This window comes from Heliangelus exortis, chromosome 4 (genome assembly GCF_036169615.1).
Source record: "Heliangelus exortis chromosome 4, bHelExo1.hap1, whole genome shotgun sequence".
NCBI classification, from domain to species: Eukaryota; Metazoa; Chordata; class Aves; order Apodiformes; family Trochilidae; genus Heliangelus; species Heliangelus exortis.
In genome coordinates, this window is record NC_092425.1 from 39,992,589 (window position 1) to 40,018,229 (window position 25,641).

At 42.7% G+C, this 25,641-nt stretch overlaps 2 protein-coding genes across 6 annotated transcripts in view; one reads left to right on the plus strand and one right to left on the minus strand.

The window, feature by feature from the left end:
- Window positions 1-709: 709 nt before the first annotated feature.
- Window positions 710-24,406, plus strand: NSG1 (neuronal vesicle trafficking associated 1). Of its 2 annotated transcripts, XM_071743974.1 has the most exons (6): window positions 770-1,137; window positions 1,789-1,939; window positions 5,111-5,227; window positions 15,789-15,899; window positions 21,668-21,903; window positions 23,659-24,406. In XM_071743974.1, the coding sequence occupies exons 2-5, from the start codon at window positions 1,811-1,813 to the stop codon at window positions 21,866-21,868; spliced, it is 558 nt and encodes a 185-aa protein (XP_071600075.1). In that variant the 5' UTR covers window positions 770-1,137; window positions 1,789-1,810; the 3' UTR covers window positions 21,869-21,903; window positions 23,659-24,406. The 2 variants fall into 2 exon arrangements, with proteins under 2 accessions (XP_071600074.1, XP_071600075.1); XM_071743973.1 differs by lacking the exon at window positions 23,659-24,406 and having other exon boundaries at window positions 710-1,137; window positions 21,668-22,287.
- STX18 (syntaxin 18) overlaps window positions 20,966-25,641 on the minus strand; it is a 63,679-nt gene continuing 59,003 nt past the window's right edge. The window contains exons 11-12 of one of the 4 annotated variants that reach the window (XM_071743971.1): window positions 24,788-24,889; window positions 20,966-21,543 (exon numbers count right to left, since the gene is read on the minus strand). In XM_071743971.1, the coding sequence (XP_071600072.1) occupies window positions 24,794-24,889 (96 nt within the window). In that variant the 3' untranslated portion in view covers window positions 20,966-21,543; window positions 24,788-24,793. Of the gene's footprint in view, window positions 21,544-22,539; window positions 24,890-25,641 lie in introns of those variants that run through there. The other 3 variants (XM_071743968.1, XM_071743967.1, XM_071743972.1) reach the window with 3 other exon arrangements.

Genomic DNA, 25,641 nt, shown 5'->3' on the forward strand with positions numbered 1-25,641 from the left:
TCACTTGTTGCATTGCCTACAGTGTTTTTCCCTCCACCAGCTGAGAACCAATGCACAAAACCAGCAGGCTGGTTGCCTTGGCTTAGAGGAGACAGTACAGTGAATATGAATCACTTCTTTTTTTTTTTTCCCCTCTTTCTTTTTTAGACAGTCGAGATCATAAGATGTCCTCTCTCCCTCTGGCTGCGCAGCTCTGCAATACCCATTTACCTTTCAGTGACGCCGTTCCAATATTCATTTTTCCCCCCTCCTTTTGCACAACTCGGGTCTCAAGGCCCTGACGACCACCATCGCCCCTTTCCCTGCACGAAGAGCAGCAGGGGGATGAAATTAAAGAAAAAAAGGAGAAAAGCTAAGGAGGAAGGTTTACCCCCGGCTCTAAACCCCTCGACTCGCAGCCGGGGAAGCGGAAAGGCCGAGCCCGGGGTCCCCTTCCCACCTCCCCCTCATTTCCTGCAGTTCGCCCACCTGAGGCACCGAGAGACCCCACGGCCCCTTTCCCGCCTTCCTCCCCCTCACGCCCCACCTCAGGGACTGCCGTGAGGGGCAGGGCGGCGGCATCCCCGCTCCCTGCCCGGATCTGATAGCTCAGGGTACGGCCACGGCCACGGCCACGGCCACGGCCACGGCCACATCCACCACATCCATATCCACCCATCCACCACAACCACCCCGGTACCAGGGGCGGGACGCGGAGGGCGGTGCGTCCCGTCCCGTCCCCCCGCTGCCTCCTCCTCCTCCTCCTCCACCTGCTGCCGCTGCGCCAGTCGCCGGCTGCCTTGAGGGGAGGGGGGGGGAACCGCCCGCCTCATCCCCGCGGGGCCCCTTTGTGCTGCTCCTCCAGAGCTGCCCTCACTCCGGCGGCGGCTGCATCACCGCCCAAGAGTCACCCCGCGGAGGGACAGCCGCCGCCTCACGCCTCACACATACACACGCACACCCCATCCCTCTCCCTCCATCCCTCCCTCCTCCGCCATTGCTGAGCGGGCCGCCGGCGGAACGACGCCTCGCAGCCTTTCCCCCCCCCCCGTCCCCAAACCTTCCCCCTCCTCACCCCTCGACCAAGGGCCGGGAGCCGCGGCGGGGCCGCTGCCTCACACCTCGTCGTCCCTTACGGAAGGGCCGGGAGCCGCGGCGGTGAGTGGCGGGGCCGCCGCTTTTCTCCTCACGTTCTCCCCTGAGGGAAAGGGGTCGGGAACCGCGGCGGCGGCGATGCCGGTGTGGCCGTTGCCCCTCTGAGGGGAGGCCGGGGAGCGCCATGGCGGGGCGCGGCGCGAAGGGAGGAGGGCGAGGGGTATCCCCCGGACATGGCCCCGATGTGAGGGAGCAGGGAGCGAGGGGAACCCGGGAAGAACCGGGGGGAACCAGGCAGGGAAGCTGCGGCGGTGGAGCCCGGGGGGGGGGTCAGCAGCGGAGCCCGCCCGATCCCCAAGGGCTGAGGGGCGATGCCTCAGGCGGGTCCGTGCGGGAAGGGATGGCTGGGATCAGGGTAGCTCGCTGGGGAATTTTGGGGCTGTTTTGGGTTTTTTTTCATTCGATGAAGTATGTATTATGTAAATGATACTTGAATTTAAACTCGGGCAGTAAAAACGCTGGCTTTTGGTTCTTACTTCCCGAGCCACCAAAATGCAACCGAGTCGCAGAGACTAATGTATAATTTTGTATTTGTTTAATTATTTTTTTTTTCCACCTTCCTGTAAGAACCTGTGAAATAAAAAATAATAAAAAAAAGGTTTGGTGCATTCCGAATTTCTGACGTTTTGCATCTCTGTGCATGTGTGCCTGCAGAAAATCCCTCTATCCTGGAAGAATGGTGAAACTGGGGAATAATTTCAGCGAGAAGAGCACAAAGCAGCCCCTTTTGGAGGATGGATTTGACACCATCCCCCTGATCACACCCTTGGATGTCAATCAGCTCCAGTTCCCACCTCCTGATAAGGTACAGTAAGCTTTAGTTTCCACCCCAGAGAATCACACCCAAATCGCAGGCAAACAACAAAAGAATAGGTTACATGTAACAAACAGCATAGAAATGTCAAGCAAATGAGGGTGTTTTAAGGCGTGTTGTTCCCTCTGGGGAAAAAAAAGAACCCCACCTAATAGCTAAGCTAATGAAAATCCTGTAGTAGTGATTTGCATTGAAAAGCTGTGGGAAATGTTAACGTAGGCATATATAGATGTCAGTGCTTCTATATGAAATATACACACAGCTGCAAGCTTCTCTGTGCTGTAGTGTCATAGCCCTTCCTATTTTTTGTATCTGGAAGGTATGGTTTATTCTCTGTGAGTGATGTGAATTTTCTCTGTCCAGAAAAATCCCCCCTAACAGGAGGATCGAGCACTGCTTTATGTCTCTGCAAGATGTACATGGGCAGACAGGCCACAGAGAGAAAGAAATTCCATAGTCCTGTGCTTCAGTAAGGTATTAATGCAAGCCCCAGATGAAATAACAAAATCTGGCCACTGAGTTTTGCCCATGGCAATTTATTTGGTTCAAAACCCTCCAAATAGGTGATTCAGGTGCCCTGTGTCTGGAAGGGGGCAGTCCCCTGCTGCTCACAGGTTGGAAGGGAATTGTACATCCTGGATTCCTCATTACATGGCTTGACTACTAATGATTTAATTTTAAGGATTTCACTGATATGTTAGCCTGTAAATATGTTTATTCTCACTGTAAAGAGTTCATTTAAGTGTTACTACAGGTAAGGCTTACTTAAGACTGGGATACTTTTAAGATACTGTATTCTGAGTATCCTGTTTTAGGAGGATACATGCACCTTTCTCATGCATCTGTCAAAGCTTTGCTGTCTTTGAAAACTACAAAATTAACTGGGAAATGGTCAGTAATATTTTGAGGCTGATTTTTGTCATGGTGCCCTCCATGAGCTCAGTTCCACTTCTGGATAGAGTGATAGCTCTACATCACTCATAGCTCAAAAGAAATCACATAATCTTATTTTTGAGGTAAATAATTTTAGCCTGTGAGATTTTTCCTAGGTGGAGTGTTGCTTGTAGGCAACACAAACACCTTTGTGACCTCCCATTTTAATTGCTATCAGTAGCATTCTGTGTGGTGACCAGTTGGCAGGCAGAAATGCAATAAGCTGTAACAGCTGCTGGAGAGCCTGAGGGTCCATTTTCTGCCCTTGGTTTACATGGGTGTAAATCTGGTAACTGAGGACAAAATTGCACCCTAAGGCTTTAGAACAAGTTAAGTCTTCCTGTGTCTGATACGCCTGCCAACTGGTGACTGGATATAACCAATTAACCAGGACCAATCTCTGAAGGAATTTGCTGTGTTACTGCACTGCTAAGCAGGAGTCTGAGCTGGGGAGCTGTACAAGTAATAGGTTTAACTTGGGCAGAGCCTCTGGTGAACCCAGGAGGTTCTGTGCCAGCCTGATTGTTCCTGTTAGAATGGGGCAGAACTCCTCTCACCTTCAAGTCATCAGCCCTTGATGAAAAGAAATGTACAGCTAGACTAGAAGCTTAAATAAAGGGATCTTTGATTGGCTCTTCCATTCTTTCCACTGGCTTTTTTTTTGGGTTTTTTTAGCCTTTCTTCCCTTTTGCAAACATGGGGAAAAAATAAAAACATGCATAAATTTGGTCTGCTGACTCCTGCAGCTGCCTGGTGAAGTCCTGTGTGAGTGTCTTTCCTTGTTGCTACAGACTCAGTGGCAGTAGCAGAGCTGCTGATGTAAAGGAAGGGTATTAAGTCAAGATTGACACACAGATCAAATTCTGAAGTACGAGGACACTCCTGTGTAATAAAGAGGAGTACATGCTTCATGTATCAATGCTTATTATTTCCTTACAAGGCTCCAGTGTGGCAGAGAAGCATAACTTCTGGAACAGGACTCCAGCACTTAGGATTTGATGATTTTGACAGCTTCTAAATTAATAGGATGAACTGATTTAAATTCATACTTAGGTATGTTAAACAAAAGAAGACATTGCATAACCGAGCTGGTGGAACTTATGTTCAGTGTCAGCTGAATGTGATCTGAGTTGCCTGAGATTATGCAACATAAAGGGGAGGAAGAGAAGTAAAATGTTTAAAAAAAAAATTCCAAAAACCTCCAGCTTGCATCCACGATACTGTTGGGCAGTTATGAAGTTAAATGGTTACTGTCTCATTGAAAATAAGTAGTTTTTAAACTACTGTGCCCTGCATATATATGTGTAAAGTTGTAGCAGTGTCTAGTAAGCTTTGTGGTGCTGAGTCTAGGTCCAGTTACACATTCTAGATACCATTCCAGGCAAGTCAGGAGAGGGCAACCTAAAGCTTTAATTTCATTCCCTGTCTGCCTCTTAAATATCCCAATCTTAATTTCAGGCTAATGTAGTTGCTGTTGATACCACTGGCTGCTCTAATGATAGAATTTGGTTTTAAAAGTCTAGAACAGTCTAGATTTTTGTTCTTTGGAACAGCAGAGAAAATTGAACAGATGCTTTGAGTATGGTAACCTGCACCCTGTCTTGAGAGGGATACTTTGAAATAGATCCTGAAGAATTGCAGGAGGCAAAAACGAGGCAAATAGGTTAGGTATGTGAAAATTTTGTACAATTGGAATGCAGAGGAGAGCACTAGAGATGTGACTGACATAATGGATATTTCAGGAACACAGGTAAGGTGCTAAATTGCATAGCTTGGGACAGTAGCTCACAGTAAGGAATAAACTGAAGAGCCTTGGGTGTTTCAAAAAATCTCATCAACACAAGGGTTTGTGTGCACCTCGTTGCTTGCAGCTGATTATTCAAAATTTGGATGTTAAAAATAAGAGTGTCACAAGCTGTAGTCTGGCACAAAGTAGCTGGATGTGTTTCATTTCTTTTAAACTCAGAACCCTGCCATCAAAGACCTCTTCAATAATTGCCTCGTCCTATTGGTTTGCAGTTTGTAATCCCAAAAATGGGATCAATGAAGCAAATGGATGTGGCTGGTTTTGAAAGATGCAAGGAGAAACGTGGGGAAGGGCTTCATGATTTGTATTTGAACTGTGTAGATGCTTGCCTAGTAAAAAAAAAAAAAGAGTTAACAAATAAATGAGATTCCTGCAGCTGGTTTCAGCTGACAGCTTTTTGATTTTTTTTTTTTTTTTTAAAGGTTGTGGTCAAAACGAAAACAGAATATGAACCGGATCGCAAGAAGGGAAAATTCCGTACTCCTAAAATAGCTGAATTCACAATCAGCATCACTGAAGGGGTTTCAGAAAGATTTAAGGTAAGCAGTGCTATCTGCAAATTTTAATGACTTATTGCTGCTTGCTGAGGTGCTTAAAATCACTGGCTGGTAATGAAAAAAGTGAAAACTGGCTGTAACTAAAAGAGTGGCTGTTGTGGGTTTAGCTGGATGTGAGAAAAATAAACTCAACCTTCTAACAGTTCAGTGTTTAGCAATTAGCAGCAGAATAAATCTGGCATTATTGCTTGTACATCTGCTGGCAGATGAATTCCAAAGGCACTTTTGTCAGTGTGTGGTTTTCAGAAGGTGGCTGACCAGGGTGTGTGTGTGTGGGCTGCACACAGGTAGCTCTCCTGACATGGATAAAAATCCTGTTAGTGTTGAAGGGCAAGAACCACAAGAAGTATTTGGGGGTTTTGTTTTTTGGCTTATTATTTCTCACTGTGGCCAAACCATTTGCTTAAAAGCACTGTCATAGTCCATTATGTATTTTTTCATGGTTGAATGTATGACTTGGCAGCTCAGGGATGTGTACCAGAGCTCTTTGCTATCAGTTTTCCTGGTCCAATTGTATCTTGCAGCTTGGTGACAAGGAGATTTTCTGGCAGATGGCAGTTCAGCAAGAATCTAACTCAGGTTTACTCTTTAGTGCCCACATCCCTATTACTCCCTTTAGTACTCTCAGAGGAAAGATGAATGCTTCAGTGGTGCAAGGAATTAATTACCTTTCCCCCTTGTCACTGGAGGAAGGGTTTTCTTACTCTGTGCAAGTAAAACAAAGCAGGAAAGTTGGCACTTAAGCTCATTCTTTCCTATCTTGTTCTCTTAGCTTTTCAGTGCTGTTAATTTGGCATCTTACCCAAGGATGCCAAAGCACTTTTAAACAGGAGGCAACCATGCTGTTGATTGCACAAGTACATTTGGAAAAGCCTGATGTTTAGTATGAGGAAAAAAATACAGTTTCAGTAAAACTGGGATTCTGTTTATACTGTGCACTTCTAACCTCTGTTTGCATGACAAGAGTTTTAGGGTACACCCAAAGATTCTAATTCTGTAATTTGAAGAAGAAAACACAAAAGCTGTGCCTGAACAGTGGTTCTAAAAAATGCCCAAGCCTCCTTTCAGAAGGGCATGTGCCTCTGGGGAATTGTTTGCAAAGCAGACAAAATGAAGGCTCGGGGTGCTTTAGGTTGGGTGTTTTAGTCTGCATTTGCAAAGGAACTTGGCAGAGTGTTGCCAGGACAAAATGTTTTAAGTGCAGGTCACCTGGTGGAGTCTTGGGTGAAGCAGGTAGGTTCCCAGTCAGCTGTGTGGGGAGCCACCCCAGATGGTTAATAAGAGATGTTCTGAGGCCTGGCAGGGATTTACTAAGGAGTTAAGAAACCTAGTTCCAGTTTTTCTGTTCCCTGATTTGGACCAAGGACATCCCATCCCTCAGGGAAAATGCTGCCTTCTGAGGAACGTTCTTCTCTTTCTCCTCCTGGCACCATGGCACCAATCCTTGAGAGTAATCCCCTTCCTCTGAGGTGAGGGTTGTGAGCACTATATTCTTGGGTAAGATGGGCAGCTCAGAACAAGGAGGTCCTTAATTCTGGCTGACTTCAGTGTCCTGCTCACACTGAGGTGATCTGAAATTGCTTATATGCTGTAGAAGAGAAAGGGGAGAAAGCTGGAGTAGCCTGTTAGATCTTATATTCCAAGCCACTGAACAGAACCTCTAGCTGAGGAATTTTGCAGTAGCTGTAGGGACTAAGGGATTTCATCATTGGAACACTGAATTTTAGATAAGGAAGGGTTTTTAATATCTTAGTCACATCTAAATGTTTTACATATCTCTCTGTAGATCTGGGTTCTTTCTGTCTTTTTTTTTTTTTGGGAGAGCTGTGCTGAGCAAGTGAAACCTTGCTGAACAAACCAAATAGCTCATCATGCTGTTAGGTAGTCTTTCCTAATTTGTATATCTGAACAGTTAGAAGGCAGAGCATTTTTGTATTGCACTTTTATGTCCCTTTGGATGGCATACTTAAATAAAATGTCTTTCAGATGTTACTTTCTGAGAATCACTCTGGGATTAATCTCACACTACAGGGTTGCTAGGTTTTGCTGCTTGGTAACTACTGCATCAGAGAGAGGTTTCAGTAAGATTTGATATCTCTTGGGAATTAAAGGGTGATTCACACTGTGGCTGTGAGTCTGGCTTTTTAATGAAGAGTGTGGGGGTAGATCAATTAGGAAAATTGTGGTTCAGTTAATTGAAAACAATAGTTTCATGTAGAACGTTCATGTCCTAAAAATGTCCTTTAATCTAGCAGTTTTAGAATTGAATTACACTGCTTGCAAGGTTTTAAAGAGAACTGACTGGTTCTCCAGCAGGGATGATTGTCTCATTCACCACTCCCAGTAGTAAATATTACATGAATAATTGATGAAATTTCATAAATATGTAGATGAAAAGTACCGATTGTGTGAGGTTTTCTCCTGGGTCCTTATTAATTGTGAACTATCATGTTAACCACTGCTGTTGATTCTGGGAGAGCAAAAGGATATTTGTTTGAAAATTAAATATTTGCTATAATTATGAGATGCATTATTTAACTGGTAGGATATTGACTCTGGCTTGTGTTCATGGGAAAAGCTTCAGATGATGTTGTAATGCCTTGAACGTTGTACATCACTGATGCAGAAGCTTGCCACAAGACATGGCTCAAACCTTGTGCTAAAAATAAAAGCAGTCAGTCATATTTACAAATAATTCACATGTGTATTCTGAGATGTACTTCTTAAATAAGGACAAAGCAGATTGCACTTTGAAGATTCACCAGTGCAGATCATCTAAAGCTGTTCTGGAGAAATTACCCATTACAACAAATGAAGCAACTCCAGCATATGTGTGTCATGTAGATCATTTAGTATTTTAGCAGCTGGGTGAATAAGAACTTAAAAAAACATATTTCCTGCATTCAATCCACATTACCACAGTTATTACAACAGAGCTGAGAATGTTCACAAAGAAAACAGCAAGTATAATTTTCCTGTATTTAGCCACATTATGAATTCAAATCATAAACTGTCAGAAGAATGTGAAGGCTTCCTGAGAACCCTGTTGACTTAATTCAGTTTTATGGCACTAGCCACACCAAGGAAGATGTGGTTTTTTTCACTGAAGATTATTTTTCATTGAGAAATAGTCTTGGCTTTGTTTTTTGAACAGTGTAGGCTAATGTGGGGGGTTTGATCTTTCACACCAGGAGAAGCAACTTTGAATAAGGCAGATTCTTCTGTCCTGTGAATTTTCAGCTCTACAGAATAACCCAGCAAGGCTGGAAATGTAATTTCAAAGGAGTCTTAATGCATCAGGACATAAGAGAAAGCCATTGAGGAGGAGAATTGATGGTATCCACTACCCAAGGCCAAATCTTTGCCTCTTCCATTGACAGAGCAGCATTATTACAAACTCCAGTTGGATTTTGTAGTGGGATCTCTGTTCTGCCACCTCTGAAGTTGGGCTGCAATTGACCATTGTGCACAAACTCACCAATTTCAAAAACTGTCTGCTGTTTCAAAGCATGAGATTTTTTTTCCTGTCTTCGGGGGAACCTAAATGAAGAACATTCAGAATTATTTTGGAAGCAAATACTTAAAACATTTCCCAATAAATTTCAAGCCCTTAAATAAACCCAAGCTCTGTGGTTAATGCCTTAAACCATTTGGCTCCATTCAGAGGCAGTTCAGTTCTTCAGGCTTTAGCCTTGACATCTCTGCATAAGAGACAAAGCCTCCAGCTTTGGGTGGCAAGAACACATGGTGCAAGCCATGTACTATCAAGTAGCAAACAGTTGTTGAAATGTCTGCATGAGGTTATGAGAGAAGAATTGAGACTTCAAAATCAATTCCTGCAGTTTCACCCACTCATTTTAAGACTGAAGACTTTTTTACATGTTCTTGGTTGTACCAATGACTATTATTGCTGGAAAAATAACCAGAGATAGGGAAAACAATTCTCTTTCGATTTCTGTGAGATGACTCTTGTGTGTTGCTCTTTGCTCCTACTTACAGGTTCTGTTAGGTGCATGGGATGTCAGCTGGTTCCTGTACAGGATACAGAATCATAGAATATCACTTCCTTCAGTGTATTCTGTCCATCACTTAGGGCTGGAAGGCTGACAAGTACTTATGGCTCTGAGTAGTTCTATTTTCTTCAGTAGAACTACTCACAGGATTAAAGTTGCTCATAAACATTTGGCAGGCTTTGAATTTTACCACTGTTACCTTAAACAAGAAAAGTAAAAAGAGGTTGTAACTGCTGTAGTAAAACACTTGATTTAAGTAATAGCACTGCATGGTAGCTGTCATTTTTTCTGGTTGTTTTTTGGTTTGTTTGTTTTTTTTTTTAATGTTTGATAATTCCCATTTACAGTCCTCCTGCTAAATTTTTGGCTAAAAGGATTTTTTTTACAGTCAGAGCTGGAAGATTTAACTAAAGTGGATGCCTAACAGCAGACCCCCTGCTCTCAGTCAGGTGTCCTCTTGTATCCATGGGCAATCTTAGAGCAGAAGCACAGACACTGGTGACAGAGATGTTTTGCTCTCTCTATATATGTAACACTTACATAGCCTTTCCTCTTCTGCAGTAACTTTTCCTAGCTTTTCTCCTGGACTCAGTAATATCTTCTGGGTTTGTATGGGAAGGCAACAAGGTTCTTATTCAGGGCCACAGGGTTTCTTGAACTGCTTCCTCAGATCTCTTTAGGTTAGAAACTAATTCATGGTGCTGTGTGACTGCCCTGAGCAGCTGTGTCAAGCACAGTGCTCTAACACTCTGAAGGACACTGGCTTGTTAACCTGTTTTTGTCTTAACAGTAACTCCCTGAGGTTTCATTAATTGACTCCCTGGCAGGCTGGTTCTGTCACTGTTAATAAGCACTGGGGCTGTAGCTTCAGTTCAGAATCCCTTGTGATTCTGTCTGCCTCTCTTGCTGCTACCCCCAGTCATCTCCAGGTGAGCATCCATGCAGTTCTCTCTGCCTCTTTGTCATCTCAGTTTGGTAAAGACAGTCTTTTGATCTCCTGCTTTTTCTGTACAGTCTGCCCCAAGACTGTCATCATCTTTTGAGGACAAAAGTTTGATGGGAATGTTCTGGTGAAGAAGCTGAGCTGAGGAGATCCCAGTCATATAGCTAAACCTATGACTTGATGTAAGTTAGGGATATTCTTCTGAAATGAGGTTGTCTTTGGAGTCACTGTTCAGCTTGTAGATGGATGTATATTTCCCTAGCAAGTGTAAAAAATTGTACCAAGTTGTTTTGTGTAATCTGGATTGCTTTGTAAATGAACAGGAGTCAAATGTTGCAGGGATAGATGTGAAGCTCCCTTTCTTTCACGTTGCCATTTACTTCAAATGCAGCATTTCTAAACCCTTCTGTGCATTGTTTCAGAACCATCTTTCATGGAAACGAGGGACAGGCCCAGATAATAGCAAAGGAGAATGTCAGTTTGGGAAAGCAGGGATGTTAGGGGAGGCAGAGAGCTGATTTCAGTGCTCTCTAATGTGCTGGTAGAGGGCATTGTGCAGCTGGAGATGGAGGATTTCAGTAGAGAGAGGTGAAATGGAGGTCACAGCCATTTGCAGGGGAGTCAGTGTGGTAGGTTTTATGAATTTTAGGCCATGGGATGCAGCCAGACACAATCTGTTGTAATTATAGTCTGCCTGCCTAAAATTCTCTTGTTTAAATTGGGTAGCAATAATCTTAATTTCCTGTCCTAAATGGTTGTACAGAGCTGCTGTAATTTCATCCCAGAGGGCTTTGCATTTCACTGGTGAGCAAAGCATAAATTGGTTGTAAATCACTTCAGATGAAAGGTGCTTTATAAAACGTGTGTCTTCACTCTTCTTGCTCAGTGCCTGGCACTATAAGGACAAATCAGAAGTTGAAAGTTGTCTTCCCAGAGCAGCTGCCACTGCAATAGGTAATCCAGAGATGCAGAGCAGGCCTGTGACCAAGTGCCAGTGTCTGAGCAGTGAAAATTGCTCCATGTCCTTGTTAGTTCCACTTTAGTTCCACTTCTTGTAGCAACAGGAATGCTCCTAGGTGGGGGCCTGTGTGGTGAAAGAGGAGGAGGCATCACAAGAAGGGTGGAGGTGAAGGCAGAGGGAAAACAGATGGCACCCAGGCTTGGGTGGGACATGAGAGTGGATGGAGACAGAGCTCAGAGGAGGAAAGGGGCATCCTTTGAAACACCCCTTGTGCATCCCTTGAAACATGGTGTAAAATTTGTTCAGAAGAGGAGGGTGTGAAGAGAAGCAGGCACAGGTGGTGCAATCCATGAAATTTGCCATAATATTCTGGCTTGATTGAAAAGGGAGTGCAGTAAATATCAGCAAAGTGAAGAAGGAGGAGACTTCAGTAGCCAGGTGAAGAAAATAACAGCTTGCAGTGCTTTTTAGGTGAAGCAAAGTTGGGAAGACAAAGTGGGCAGAGCATGTTGAAGTGATTGGGAAGATGTAGCAGATCGTGATGGTCAGGAGCTGCTTACATGTTAGTGCAGTTGTCAGATCTGGTGAGTTTCATTTGTTCAGGTAAATGCTTACACAGACTGAAGACAGGGTGGTTTTGGGTTTTTTTTTGCTGGTTCATTCTTTAGTCATCTCTCATTTTGATTACTGCAGTGGCTTCTGGCTAGATGTTGTCCTTCTGCTCCTCACTTGCAATCTGTACAAAGATCTGCCACATAGGTTGTGATCTCTGTTCATTAGTTGTGCTGCCAGCCCCTTAAAACCAACTTTCCAAGACATTCTCAAGATGAAAACAAAACCATGCTTTGAGTTCCTACTTAAAATAAATGGCTTTTTGTGCCACCTTGCAGGTATTTCACCAAAAGTGTTTTAAAAGCCACTTGTGTGGTGTGACAGGCACCTTGTAGTTCTTCAGGAGATAACAGTGAATGATCATAATCATTCTAAAGACTTCTGCTCCCCCTGTGCAGGGGCCTGCACTCAGCCAGTTGGCTCCCACAAGGAGAAGAGATCCAAGATTTCCTTCTGGAAGAGAAGTTCAGGGTCTTCATCATAGATGAGGGGATTGAGTGCTTCCTTAGCAAGTTTGCAGATACCAGCTTGGGTGGGAGGATTCCTCCCCCTGAGGGCTCTGCAGAGGGACCTGGATATGATGAATGGATGGGCTAAGGACAGTTTTATGAGGTTTAACAAGGGGAATTCCACACAGGTCCTGGAGTTGGGTCACAACAACCCCATGCAGCACTAGAGCCTTGGGGAGCAGTGGCAGGAAAGGAGGAGGTTGTAGGGACATGGGTGTGTTGGCCTCTTCTCCCAAGTGAATAATGACAGGACCAGAGGAGGTGGCCTCAGGTTGTACCAGGGGAGGTTTGGGTGAGGTGTGGGGAAGAATTTATTTCCTAGAGAGCACCAAAGGGGCTGCCCAGGCAGGTGGTGGAGTCACCATCCCTGGAGGTATTTTAAAACTGTGTAGATGAGGCACTTCACAACATACTCTTGTGAGTGTGGTGATATGTGTATATTTTTTATTTTTTCTTACTGGGAGGGGGGATGTTAGAGGTGATCTTAGAGGTTTTTTCCAACCATGACAATTCTGATTCTGTAAAGAGAAGGAGCAGTGCTTGCTCATGCTTTGCATCTTCTGCCTTGAAGAGAGGAAGAGGACAACTTGCTGCTAGTGCCTCACTAGAAAGAATAACTTCAGTTTATAGTGAATAACTTCAGTTTATAGTGAATAACTTCAGTTTATACTGAGTGTGCAAAGCTGCTGTGGAAGGAAGCAACAAAACCACAGCTTTGGCAGCACTTGTGGTCTGAAGTGCATTTGGTCACTTGCCCTCTTTCTGTTCTTTTATTTCTGAAAGAGATTTATTTCTGGGAAGAGAGGGCTCAGGAGGTGAGGTGGGGCTGTGCTGTGTTGCTGGTGACTCTCTGAGGTTCAGAAGTGAACCTGGGGATCTGACAGGTCTGGGGTGTTAGAGCAGTGAAGGAAGGTGGCTCTTTGAAGGATTTTCAGCTTAAAAGGGGAGAAGAGGGTTGGATTAACAAGTGGTGAGGATCACCTGGATGGATTTCCTTCCATCTGTTTTGGTTACATGTGTGACTGTCCCTCACACAGCAGTTACTCCTAACTTAAAGGATGGTTAAGAGAAGAGGGTCTCTCTCCTAATAGGGAGGAGATGAGCTTGCTTGATTAGGGATGTGCACATGGAGTGTGGTTGCAAATTATTGGGGATAATGAGATCAAAAATTTGCATATTAATACTAAATAACATCAGGAAACACAGCAAGTGAGAAAGATTCTGTGAGAATTGTGAACCAGGAGCCTTCAAGCTCTTCCCAGAGGCTTCATGGTGGCAATGGAAGAACCTGACTTGGATGAGCAGTGAGCACTCACAGCTTCACACAGCTCACTCACTCACTCAGGGAAATGCTCCATGGCTCAGCAAATCCACCCTGAGGCTCTGGCTCTGGCACTTGCCAGGCCCCAGCAATCTTCACAACCTTGGTTGGTCTTCTGACCTCTTTCAAACAACTTCTGAGAAGCAGCTTAGGGGCTGTGGAGAGAGTGATTTTGCAGTGATTGTGGAAACACAAACATTTTTCTACTGTCTTACCTGCTCTCAGCTACAATACCACTTTGCTAACTTTCCAGTTTGTTCCTAGGGCCTCATCTGAATGGGAAATAATGTTCCTGGAAGGCTGTGTGGGATATATCATGTAGGACATTGTGTTGTTTGTTATTAAACTGGGTCACAGAGAATGACCAGGAAGGAAAACATGCTTGATCTCTTGGATTCCTGCAGGATATACTGAGACAGGGAACATGCCAGGAAAAAATCCTGAGGTTGGCAAGGTGGGGTGATCTGTCCATGTTCAACTTGGTGTGTACAAACAGGTCATAAAAAATGGGTCATAAACCTGGGAAAAGACAAATTGGATTTGAAATTTGATGTCAGTGTGAAAGTTTTGGAGGGCAATTAAGAATATGATTTTTTTTGTGGGGTTTTTTTGTTTTTTGTTGCTTTTGTGTTGTTTTTTGTTGGTTGTTGTTTTTTTTTGTAATCCAATGATTGTTCTGACAAACTGAAGATGATGTTACCAGAAAGGTCCTTTGCTCCACCCCTCATTTCAGTCAGCATTGTTACATTAACACCTACATTCCTTCTGCTAAATTACCTTTCCTCTGCAGTTCTCCCTTCCTCTCCTCCAGTCCTACTTATTTTTGTGGCTTGTTTTTTGTCAAAAGCTTTATAAAATCCTTAGCTTCAGCAGCACCCCAGCCTCATTTCAGAGAGGGAATTTGGCACTTGCTGCTCTCTGCTCGTGGTGATGTTCATTTCTCCAGTGTGAGAAGTCCCTAAAAGTTGATCTCAATCCTTCAGCATATTGGTCCTGCTGCCACACACAGTTTGCAGTGTTGCAAATCCTGTTAGTTCTGGGATTTATCCTCAAGCCAGCGTGTGGTGGTGGTGATGATTTTTATTTTTTTTTAACTCAGAGGCAACACTGTGTTTTTTTGTGTTTTTTTTTCTCATTGCTTCCTCAAGTTCCAGGTTATTCCTGTTTGCATGATTGGCCCTGATCTGCCCACATTCTCTTCCTAAAATATACATATATAGTTGGCTTATTTTATTTCCTTTAAGATTTAGACAATATTACACTTTGTTTTAATTAACTATTTACACAATCTTGTTTGTTTCTGTTTATTACTGTTTCTTACACTGTTGCAGATGTTGGCTTCTTTGCCAAAAAAAAAAACCAAAAAAAAACCAAAACAAAACAAAAAAACACCACCAAAAAAACCCAAGCTCAGCTACACTTACTCTGTCATCTCCTTGAGCTACTCATTTGCACATCAAATTCTAAAGTAGAAGCTTTAGAATAATCAAACCACACATTCAAACAGGATTTGTTAGGGAGCTTTGCAGTGTAACTGCTAGCCCAAAATCTTGGCCTTTTTTCTGCCAGTGGGCAAGGTAATTCTAGAGGTGGTTTTGTCTCCTGTCTCACTGCCAGTCTCCAGCTGCTGGGGGCTTATTCCTGGGGGGAATTCCTCCTGGGGGGAATCATCCATCCATCCATCCATCCATCCATCCATCCATCCATCCATCCATCCATCCATCCAGGTGCAGCAAACTCTCATCCTAAGAGAAGACAAACATGACTTTCTTCTTACCTCAAGTGACTTTTGTATAACCTGGGTGACACCTGTGCCACCTCCCTGCCTCCTGACCACTGCAGGATCACCCCTGCATCACCCCAATACTGGAGCAGCAGCAGGAGGTGGTTACCTGAACGTGTTTCCTGGCCTCCTGTGTGCACTCAGCAGAAATGCAACCCAAAAAAGCCTTGCAGTACAGAGGCAAAGAGCCACCAGCCAGCTCAGCTGCTTTCTCTTGGAGAAGGGGGAGGCAGGAGCTTCCCTCTTTTCCCTCAATAATTAAGAAGCTGTTTTTATCCTTTGCTTGGTTTCACTGTAAAGTGCATTCATCCACTTCTGCTGCTACAGCCACACAGAGCAGTGTAATAAGCAGTGTAATAAGCAGTGCATTACTAACATGGTTTTTTTATTTTTCTTTACAGGTAACCATGCTGGTCCTTTTTGCCCTTGCATTCCTAACATGTGTTGTATTTCTGGTAGTCTACAAGGTTTACAAGTATGATCATACCTGTCCAGAAGGATTTGTTTTCAAGGTAAATTGCATCCTACTAAATTAGGAGTGTCTGTAATATTCTCTGTGCTCTTCTCTGCATAACTTCAGTTAAGTCATAAGTCCTGCTGTGCTGCAGAGAAATTTGTGTTCTTGTGTCCATTTCCACAGGTTGGTGTGCTTCCTGCTATCTTGCTTTCTGCCTGATTTTTAATAGAGCTGGTGCTGTTGCACAGTTTTCATAATGCTGTTTTTTTGCTCATGCTTTAAGCACTGAAAACACAGCAGAGTCCCAGCACCAGTGTCCTTCAAACCTACTTCATCTTTGTCTGGACAAAGTCCTCATTTATTGGCTCATGTTGGCATGTTTTTCTGAATTCATGTGTCTTAGGGAAGGAGAGAGTGGTAAAACCTGGAGGAAAAGAAAAGAAATTACTGGAATATGTGTCAAAGAAACAGCAGAGTGATGTTCTCATTAAAGCAGCAGAATTGGCTTAGGGTTATTTTTGTAGAAAGAACTTGTTCTAGAACAGCAAGCTCTGAGCCCAACTGCCACAGGCCAAAAGTGATGCCAAAAAAAGGGAAAATACATTTTTGGAAACAGTGCTGGTGCTAACCAGAAGGGAGGCCATGGCTCACTCCACTCCTGTGAGGTGGTCATGCTGGCTCCTCAGCTATGACCTCAAAGGTAAATTTAACAGGGTTGAACTTGGCTGTAATTAAAAAGGAAAAGTAGCAGTGATGATGACATTCTTCCCTCTTTTTTTTTTTTTTTTTTTTTTTTTTAAGAATATTGAGGCATAGGATGAATCATATGGGGACAGCATGATCTTCAAAAGGGTTTAAGAAGGACTGGCTGCCTCAGCACTCCTTGATCATCCTGTTCAGGCCTTCTGCTTCTGTCACTTCAGGCACTTAAATATCTCACAAGAATTTAGAGCAGAGCTGCAATCAGTGATGCTCTGCTGGATTACCTTGGCTCCAAGCACTCAGTTTTAAGCTTCCTGCTTTTTCCCTTGGTTCAAGGGCAAAATACCCTGTGGTTGGAATGCTTGGCTGGGACTCAGGAGATCCAACCTTTGGTTTTGCTGTTGGTTTTTTTTTGTGTTTTTGGTTCAGATGAGCACTGAAAAACCCTTCTGTGCTCGTGTCTGATGGGAGAAGAGCTTTTGTTTCCTAAGCTTTCTTTTGGCCTTGAGCAATCTGGAGTGCAGACTCTTCCCACTGAGCCTAACTGGATGTGATCCTGGCTTGATCTGGATGTGATCTTGGCCACTCCCATCTCCCTGTCACATCTCTGCTAACAATGTGCTGCTTCTGCTTCCTTTCATCCCACATTGTCCCTTCCTTTGAGTCTTCTTTCTTCTCTTCCTGCTGTCAAAAACATTTAAGGGGATAGGAGTGTCCCAGCTGTGCTTCAGTCACACTCTGCACAGAACCTGGTCGGGTTTCTCTCCTGAAGGCTTTGATCCTCATACATGGAGCAGCTCCAAAGGTGGTGGTTTTGGGGATTTTTTTTTAAGAGTCTGAAGTTTTAATTAAAAAGGTGCTTTTTTTCAGATTGTGTAGCAATCTGAAACTGCAGTTTTGTCCTTGCCCAAGCTTTCTGACCCAGCCCCAGTACAGCTGTTGTGCAGATCACTCTGCTGAAGGACTCTGGAGTTTTCTGGAGTGCACTTAACATCCTGGAAGAGTTTCTTAGGTGTCCTCCACACTGCATCTGTCACCCATTGGCTCTCCTTGCCAAGGCTCCTGCATTCTGTCAGCCTCAGGGACAGCACAACAAAATCATCCCAGGGCATTAAAGACAGCATCATCCTCTGTTACCTTGGGAATTACTGACCCAGCAGAGTTGGTGTCTTTCTGTCTTCAGGAGCAAAAAGAACCATCCACATCCAGCCAGACACAGACCAGCAGCAAAGGCCTTCACCCATAAATTATTCCTGAAATAGAAGGGCTGGGAAAGGAATGGAACTGGCACATCCCAGTTCCTCCTCGTGGCCTCCCTTGTTCCTTCTCTCACCCGAGAACCATGGAAATAAATAAAAAAGGATGGGGAGAGGAGAGTTCTGCAGAAGCTGAGGGTCTCAGGCAGGAGGTGGGATGAGAATCTGCATCAGTTCCATCACTCACTGAGCTGAGGGGCTGTCCTGGGGCAGTACAGAGGAGCAGGGTAAAGGGAAAGGGTTTTTCCTCTCTTTTCCACGAAATTCCAGGAGCAAAAACAAGAGTCAAGATGGAAACTGTGCTCTGTGTTTCTTCTGTCAGATGTTGTGCCTACAAAAAACCAACATTACTGAGTCAGTTTGCCTGTCGCAGAGCAAATTGCTTCTAAAAGCAACAAAAGATTCTGTGGCTTTTGGTTTTGTGGGTTTTTTTGTTTTTTTCCTTAGAGTGGCTCTCACCTTGGTTTGCCTTCAGCACCAATAATTACAATTGCTGGAATTTCCTTGGTAGGTTTCAGCAGCTCAGCAGGTTGTGTTCCTTCCCCTGTTTTAAATATTTAGAATTGGGGCTGCATCCCCGGGCCGGGTGACACAATCACTGCAGAGATACTGAGTCTGCACACCCAGTGGTCACTGTATCCCATCAGAATGGGGTCAGGGAAAGCCTGGATAACACATCAGGAGGTGGCACACATCAAACAACTCTGTTCCAGAGCTGTCTTGGATTATTTTTCATTATTATCATTTTTTTTAAAATTTATTTTAATATTATATTAATTATTTATGATATTATGTATTATATTAATTATATTTGTTTGGATTGTATGTTTTGTATTTTGAATTTTGTTTGGATTTGTATGAATTTGTCTTGGATTATTTTCATTATTTTATTATTTTCATTATTTTTATTATTTATTTAAAAATTATTTTACTTTTAATATTTAATTATATTCATTATATATTATATTTGTTTGGATTGTATGTTTTGTATTTTGAATTTTGTTGGGATTTGTATGAATTTGTCTTGGATTATTTTTATTATTTTATTATTTTCATTATTTTTATTATTTATTTAAAAATTATTTTACTTTTAATATTTAATTATATTCATTATATATTATATTATATTATATTATATTTGTTTGGATTGTATATTTTGTATTTTTGTATTTTGTTTGGATTTGTATGAATTTGTCTTGGAATATTTTTTATTTTATTATTTTCATTATTTTATTATTATTTTAAAAATTATTTTACTTTTAATATTCAATTATATTCATTATATATAATATTTATTGGATATATTGGATATAATATATATATATATAAAATCCAATATATGTAATATATATATTGGATTGTATGTTTTGTATTTTGTATTTTTGCATTTTGTTTGGATTTGTATGAATTTGTCTTGGATTATTTTTTATTATTATTTACATTATTATTTTATTATTTACATTATTATTATTATTTATTTTAAAATATTTTCCTTTAAATATTTCACTATATTCATTATATATTAATTATATTTGTTTGGATTGTATGTTTTGTGTTTTGTATTTTTGTATTTTGTTTGGTTTGGTATGAATTTGTCTTGGATTATTTTTTATTATTTTATTATTTTATATTATTATTATTTTAAATTTTATTTTACTTTTAATATTTAGTTATATTCATTATATATTAATTATATTAGTTTATACTATTAATTTAAAAAATTTATATAATTTATTGATTGATATTTTTTTGTAGCTGGCACCTACAGTTACCATGATGATAGTGAGGGCTCCATTGCCTCAAACCAGTGCTGAGCAGGCACAGAGTGCTGACTCAGCCAGGCTGAGCCCCTTCTGCTCTGTGGGGCTGCTCCAGACAAGCCTGGGAGGCAGGGTCTGTGCTGGCTGCTGCCTGGGGACAGAGGGAGCCTCAGCAGCACTGCCTGGCAGGGCTGTCACCCCCCTGACACTGTCCCCTCCCAGTCTGTCCCCTTCCTCCCAGCTCTGTCCCCTTCCTCCCAGCTCTGTCCCTCCCAGCTCTGTCCCCTTCCTTCCAGCTGTCCCCTTCCTTCCAGCTGTCCCCTTCGTCCCAGCTCTGTCCCCTTCGTCCCAGCTCTGTCCCCTTCGTCCCAGCTCTGTCCCCTTCCTCCCAGCTCTGTCCCCTTCCTCCCAGCTCTGTCCCCTTCCTCCCAGCTCTGTCCCCTTCCTCCCAGCTCTGTCCCTCCCAGCTCTGTCCCCTTCCTCCCGGATCTGTCCCTCCCAGCTCTGTCCCCTTCCTCCCAGCTCTGTCCCTCCCAGCTCTGTCCCCTCCCAGCTCTGTCCCCTCCCAGCTCTGTCCCTCCCAGCTCTGTCCCCTTCCTTCCAGCTGTCCCCTTCCTTCCAGCTGTCCCCTTCCTCCCAGCTCTGTCCCCTCCCTCCCAGCTCTGTCCCCTCCCAGCTCTGTCCCTCCCAGCTCTGTCCCCTTCCTCCCAGCTCTGTCCCCTTCCTCCCAGCTCTGTCCCCTTCCTCCCAGCTCTGTCCCCTTCCTCCCAGCTCTGTCCCCTTCCTCCCTGCTCTGTCCCCTTCCTCCCAGCTCTGTCCCCTCCCTCCCAGCTCTGTCCCCTCCCAGCTCTGTCCCTCCCAGCTCTGTCCCTCCCAGCTCTGTCCCCTTCCTCCCGGATCTGTCCCTCCCAGCTCTGTCCCCTTCCTCCCAGCTCTGTCCCCTTCCTCCCAGCTCTGTCCCCTTCCTCCCAGCTCTGTCCCTCCCAGCTCTGTCCCCTTCCTCCCAGCTCTGTCCCCTTCCTCCCAGCTCTGTCCCCTCCCAGCTCTGTCCCTCCCAGCTCTGTCCCCTCCCAGCTCTGTCCCCTCCCAGCTCTGTCCCCTCCCAGCTCTGTCCCCTCCCAGCTCTGTCCCCTCCAGCTCTGCCACCAGGCTGCAGGCAGGTTGGTGAGAACACCTGTAGGGTTGTTGATGGGGTGGCAAGTTTTGCTTGTTTCTTCCATACCTTTTGATTGCTTTTTTATTATTATTTTTTTTCATTCTAACCTTTTTAGAATGCAAAATTTATATTAAGCCACGACTGCCAGGTGGATTTTTTTCCCCCATCCTTTTTGTGCTTTACAATTTAAACCTCTTGAAATTGTTACTACTGTCTGTACCACTTCTCTTTCTTCTTCATTTTTTTTTTGGCAAGAGTCAACTCAAAAGCAAACGTGGACACGTTTCAGATTGCATCTAGTCCTAAAGATTGATTTTTTTTTTTTTCCCCATGTGTATTTGTGCTCAGAAATTACCAATATTCAGTTTTGTTTGCCAAGGTCTGTGAGAACAATTGCAGGTCACAGAGCTTGGCCACCCCTCACTGCTTTCCCCGTGTCTCTCACTCACTGGGCTGTAAAACTCTTTGTACCTTGGCACCACTGAATTAATTTTTGGTCCCTCAGAGCAAAACCCCCAGAATCCAAAGTCTGAAGTTACTTTAGGGGTGTACAGAGAACTGGAAGTGGAGAGCAAACAGTTGGAATTGGGTGGTGGGGGGAAAAAAAAAAATAAAATCCACAATATTGATGGACTAGATTTTTTTTTTTTAAAATAATGTTGTTTCTTGCCTGCTAATTATTCTGGCATATAAATGCAGATTGGTTTTCCTTGGCAAAGTAATTTAAGGATCACAGGGCAGAACATTTTGAACACAGCAGGACAGCACTGTAGGTAATTGCTTTCTGCTGCATCTTGACTCACAGAAAGCAAACGTCAGCTTAGCCTGAAAGGAAAAAAAATTAAAAAATAAAATGAAAAAATAAAAAAAATCAATCCCAACCCCCTTAACCTACTCGTGATGTGTCTGGGAGCCTATCTGTGATCTAAGTGGTGGATTTTCTTTCCAGAATAACCAGTGCATTCCAGCTGGGTTGGAAAACTACTACTCTGAGCAAGACTCCAGTGCTCGAGGGAAATTTTACACAGTGATCAACCACTACAACCTGGCCAAACAAACCATCACACGCTCAGTGTCCCCCTGGATGACTGTACTGTCAGAGGAGAAACTGTCCCAGCAGGAGACTGAGGCTGCTGAGAAAGCAGCTTAGATTGAGAAGCTAAAGATTAACACTGTCATTTGAAGGTAACTGAGGGACTTTAAGGAACTTTTCATTAAATATAATTATGGGAAATCTAGAGGTTACTCATGTTTATGGTGCAATTGCTTCTGTTTGCTGATACTGCTTTGCAAAAAAAAAAAACAAAATGAAAAAAAACCAAACCAACCCAAAACTTGCTGCAGAACATTCATGGGCATAAAAAAAAAAACAAAAAACAAGGTGCCTGTCAGCATTGCTTTAGAGCTTTGACACCATTTTCGATGTTAAAGAAAAGAAATCCAATGTTAGATTTGTTCTTGCAGGCCATTGGATGATGAGAGATTTCTTCAGTGGATTTTCAGGGCTTGCACCTTAGGCAAATCACGTGTTCTGTTGTCTGAAGTGACACTTTAATAAATTTTTTTCTTTTTTTTTTTTTAAAATTCTTGTTTTGCAAACCGAAACATCCCAGCCATAACTGGAGTGATCTCTTGTTTAGCTGAAAGCTCTCTTTAATACTTAAGTTTTGGCTCAAGCAAGAATGAGAGCAGTGATGTCAGGGGCATAATGTAATGATCTGTAGGGGCAAAGAAACTGTCAGGTAGCATTTTTTTTTTTTTTTCTTCTATTTTTCTCTACTGTTGTTTATTTGTAAGTGTAATGAAGTTCTCTGCAACAAGGCATGCTCAGTGTTTTATTACTAACTGCAGTTCCACCATGGCTTTAGCATCTTGGTAAGGATGTGCACTGCAACACAAACTAGATAGACCCTCTGGAAAAAAAAAAAAGCAGTTTTAGTGATGGATGTTGAGGATAGTGTAAAAAAAAAAAAAAAATTAATATATATCTATACAGTCTGGGATGTTTTAATGAGAAACAACAGCTGTTGATCATAATAAAGAGGCAGGAAGCCTGCTCACAGTAGATATAGTCCACCATGTAATTTGTTGGGTAAAACAGAGGGAGTAATATGCCTAAATTTTCTCCTTTTATTGCATTACCATTTTCTCCTTTTGATTAATTAGGAAGAGCTCTCGGGTTGGGGATGGTTGGTGGTTGGGTACTTCTGGAAACACAGAGCATCACAAGTGAAACTGTAGCATAGTAGGTGACACAACTTGGCTGTTTTCAAGCTGCGTGTGGCTGGGAGTGAAGAGTAGAAATGTTTTCTGTCTGGCTTGGGAGGGGAAAAGATGTAGAAGAACATAGTATTGTGGGTGCACGTTGAAGTTCCATTGTAATGACAAACTTCTCTCTTCTTTGTGTGAAACCATGTTTCATTTTTATTATAAATCTTAAATATATATTACAAAAAAGAAAAAAAAAAAAAAAAGACATGTTAATCATTTAACAGTTAAGTAATCCAAGTGTCTGGGCAAGCCACAGTCACCCTGGGGCTTGGATGGGACAAGGTGTAGTGGACATGTCAAAAGTTTCTTTTTTTTGGTAGAGACTATTAAAAAAAATAATAAAAATGAAGGGACACCCCCAGTAGGGGCTGTTCCTCGGGATCTGTAGCAGAACAAACATGGTCAGCTCTACTGTTATTTTTCCTGCAGCAGAATTGCTTGGATCAACAACCTTTCTCACCAGTAAAAAATAACCACTCTGACTTAAATCCTCCTGGATGGGAAACGTGCATTACACAAAGTAATGCAGCTTTTTATTAGGTCATTATGGCATGCAGAATGCATAAAAAAGCAGTGAGTTAAGTGCCAAATTTTTTTCGTTGCCTTTAAAAATTTCAAGCCTTCTGTTAAGATACTCAAAATGAGCCATGTTTGCTTTTTTCCCAACAGGCTTTGAGGAGTGTGATTAAATTGTGCAACTTTTGACATTTTCACTTTGTGCAGAGTAAAGCAAGAATAAGGCTGCTGCTTGGTGCATTATGAGGTATGGAAATAATACACATTTCAGGAGGGAGAGAGAGCAAGCCACACATTTCATAGCAACAGATTTACAGAGAACATTCAGATTTTACAGGCTGGAAAGATCTCTTCCCCAAGGCTGCCCTACACAGCACTGATTCATGATGCTTAAATCTCCCCTTAAATTTAGGACAATAAAAACTTTGATGATGCACAAGTAAACACAGATGAGAAACAACTTATTTCTCTCATAACAATAAATGTTAAAAACCCAGGAAGTTTCCAACCTGGGAAGAGCAGCTGCTTGAAGTCAAAACCATTTTTTTTCCCTCTGATTTAACAGGAGGGAGATGACTCTTCCCTACAGCTGATTTTGAGACTTTAACTTAAATAATTGGTCCCTGTTTTTAGTAGTTTGAAGAGTTTTGGCTTTAATATTGTCCTTTGGCTTTGCTCTGCCACCCAGAACCTTTGTTTCACTGCACAGTCTCTTGGTGTTGTGTTCTCTCTCTTGTCACTCAGAAGTAAAGCTCTTCAGCTGACTTCTGATCACTCTTCTCTCTGTTAAATCACCCTGATCTCTGACTCCAGGACTGTCAGAGGATCAGAAGCAGAGGTCCTACACGTGCAAACCCATCACCATGTACTCAATGATTCAATAAAAGCCTGAGACAGTGGAGATCCTTCTGCCCAGGAACAGTTTTCTCTTGATCTGCTCCAAAGCTGCACTTGAAACATCACAGATATGTGGGGAACTATGATAAGACCATTATAGGTTGTTTTTTTTTTTCCCCCTCTGTTAGCTCTGCTCCAGCTGGCAGCTTTCTTCCCAGCTCTCTCAGAAGCTTTTATGTTCTTAGCATGATTTTATGTTTGAGAAAGGGATTTAAAATGCATGATATCATCTGCACGAGCAGATATACACACATTTATTTATTGGGAAACATTTCCCTGTGGAAGAAATGCATAAAACATACATGGATGCTCTACACTCTGCTCCATTGGGAAAAAAAAAAAAAAAGTCAAAAGTTTTACAAACAAAGCAGGTAGCCAGTATTATCTTTAATTAATTATCATACCAGTCCAGGAAAAGCAAGGAAAATGAGCACATCACAAGGAAGAAGAGAATCCATACTCTAAATCCAGCATTGTTTTTGATGGCCTGTGAGGAAAAGGTTTTCTGTGTTATTTCCACCCAAAACCATAAAATACAATTTGAACAATGGCAACAGAGGGGGATTGGTGGTGGCTTCAGCCTCCCACAGGAGGAACCACAACTTGGTGTTCATTTGGGGTGAACACAAGCCAGGCTGGGCTGGGATTTCTTACACTGAGCTTTCTCTCAAAACCTTAAAAAAATCATTCATAAAAACCCCCACAAAACCACCACAACAAGAAAAAAATCCCAGGATCCCCCCCCATATACACTCAAAACATTAATTATATCAAAACATACATATTTAAAGGTTGGTTTTAATTTCCCTCAGTGAAATGCTGTTATTAGAAATAAGGAGGCCTTTACCATCCTAATAATTATCTCCTACCCCCTAAAAAAAACAAACAAACCCAACAAAATAGAACAAAAAACCAACCCAAAACCTGACATCTGTTTCTGGAGGTCAATTTAGGACTCTCAATCAGATCTTTCAAACTGGAGCAAGCACAGCAAATATTTATTTTGTATCCTCCTTCCCAAAACTGGGTTTATCACAGAGCAGGGGACCTGTTGTTCTCCCTTATTTTTCAGATTTTTCAGGGCAGATCTTGTCAGCTGATACAAACATTAAAATAATAAAGTTCTGCATTTATCACCTCTCTCTCCTGTTTCTCTGTGTGGTTTAGGAACCCCACTTCTAGTGACAAATGTGAAAAAATGAGGCAAAAATAATTTCAGTGCCTGCATCTGACAGAGCT

Bases quoted from the DNA above. Each gene is read 5' to 3' on its own strand.
- NSG1 (XM_071743973.1), top strand. From the start codon at position 1,811: ATGGTGAAACTGGGGAATAATTTCAGCGAGAAGAGCACAAAGCAGCCC. The intron at 1,940-5,110 runs GTACAGTAAGCT...TTTTTTTTAAAG, and splicing joins AGTTCCCACCTCCTGATAAG to GTTGTGGTCAAAACGAAAAC. The intron at 15,900-21,667 runs GTAAATTGCATC...TTTTCTTTCCAG, and splicing joins CAGAAGGATTTGTTTTCAAG to AATAACCAGTGCATTCCAGC.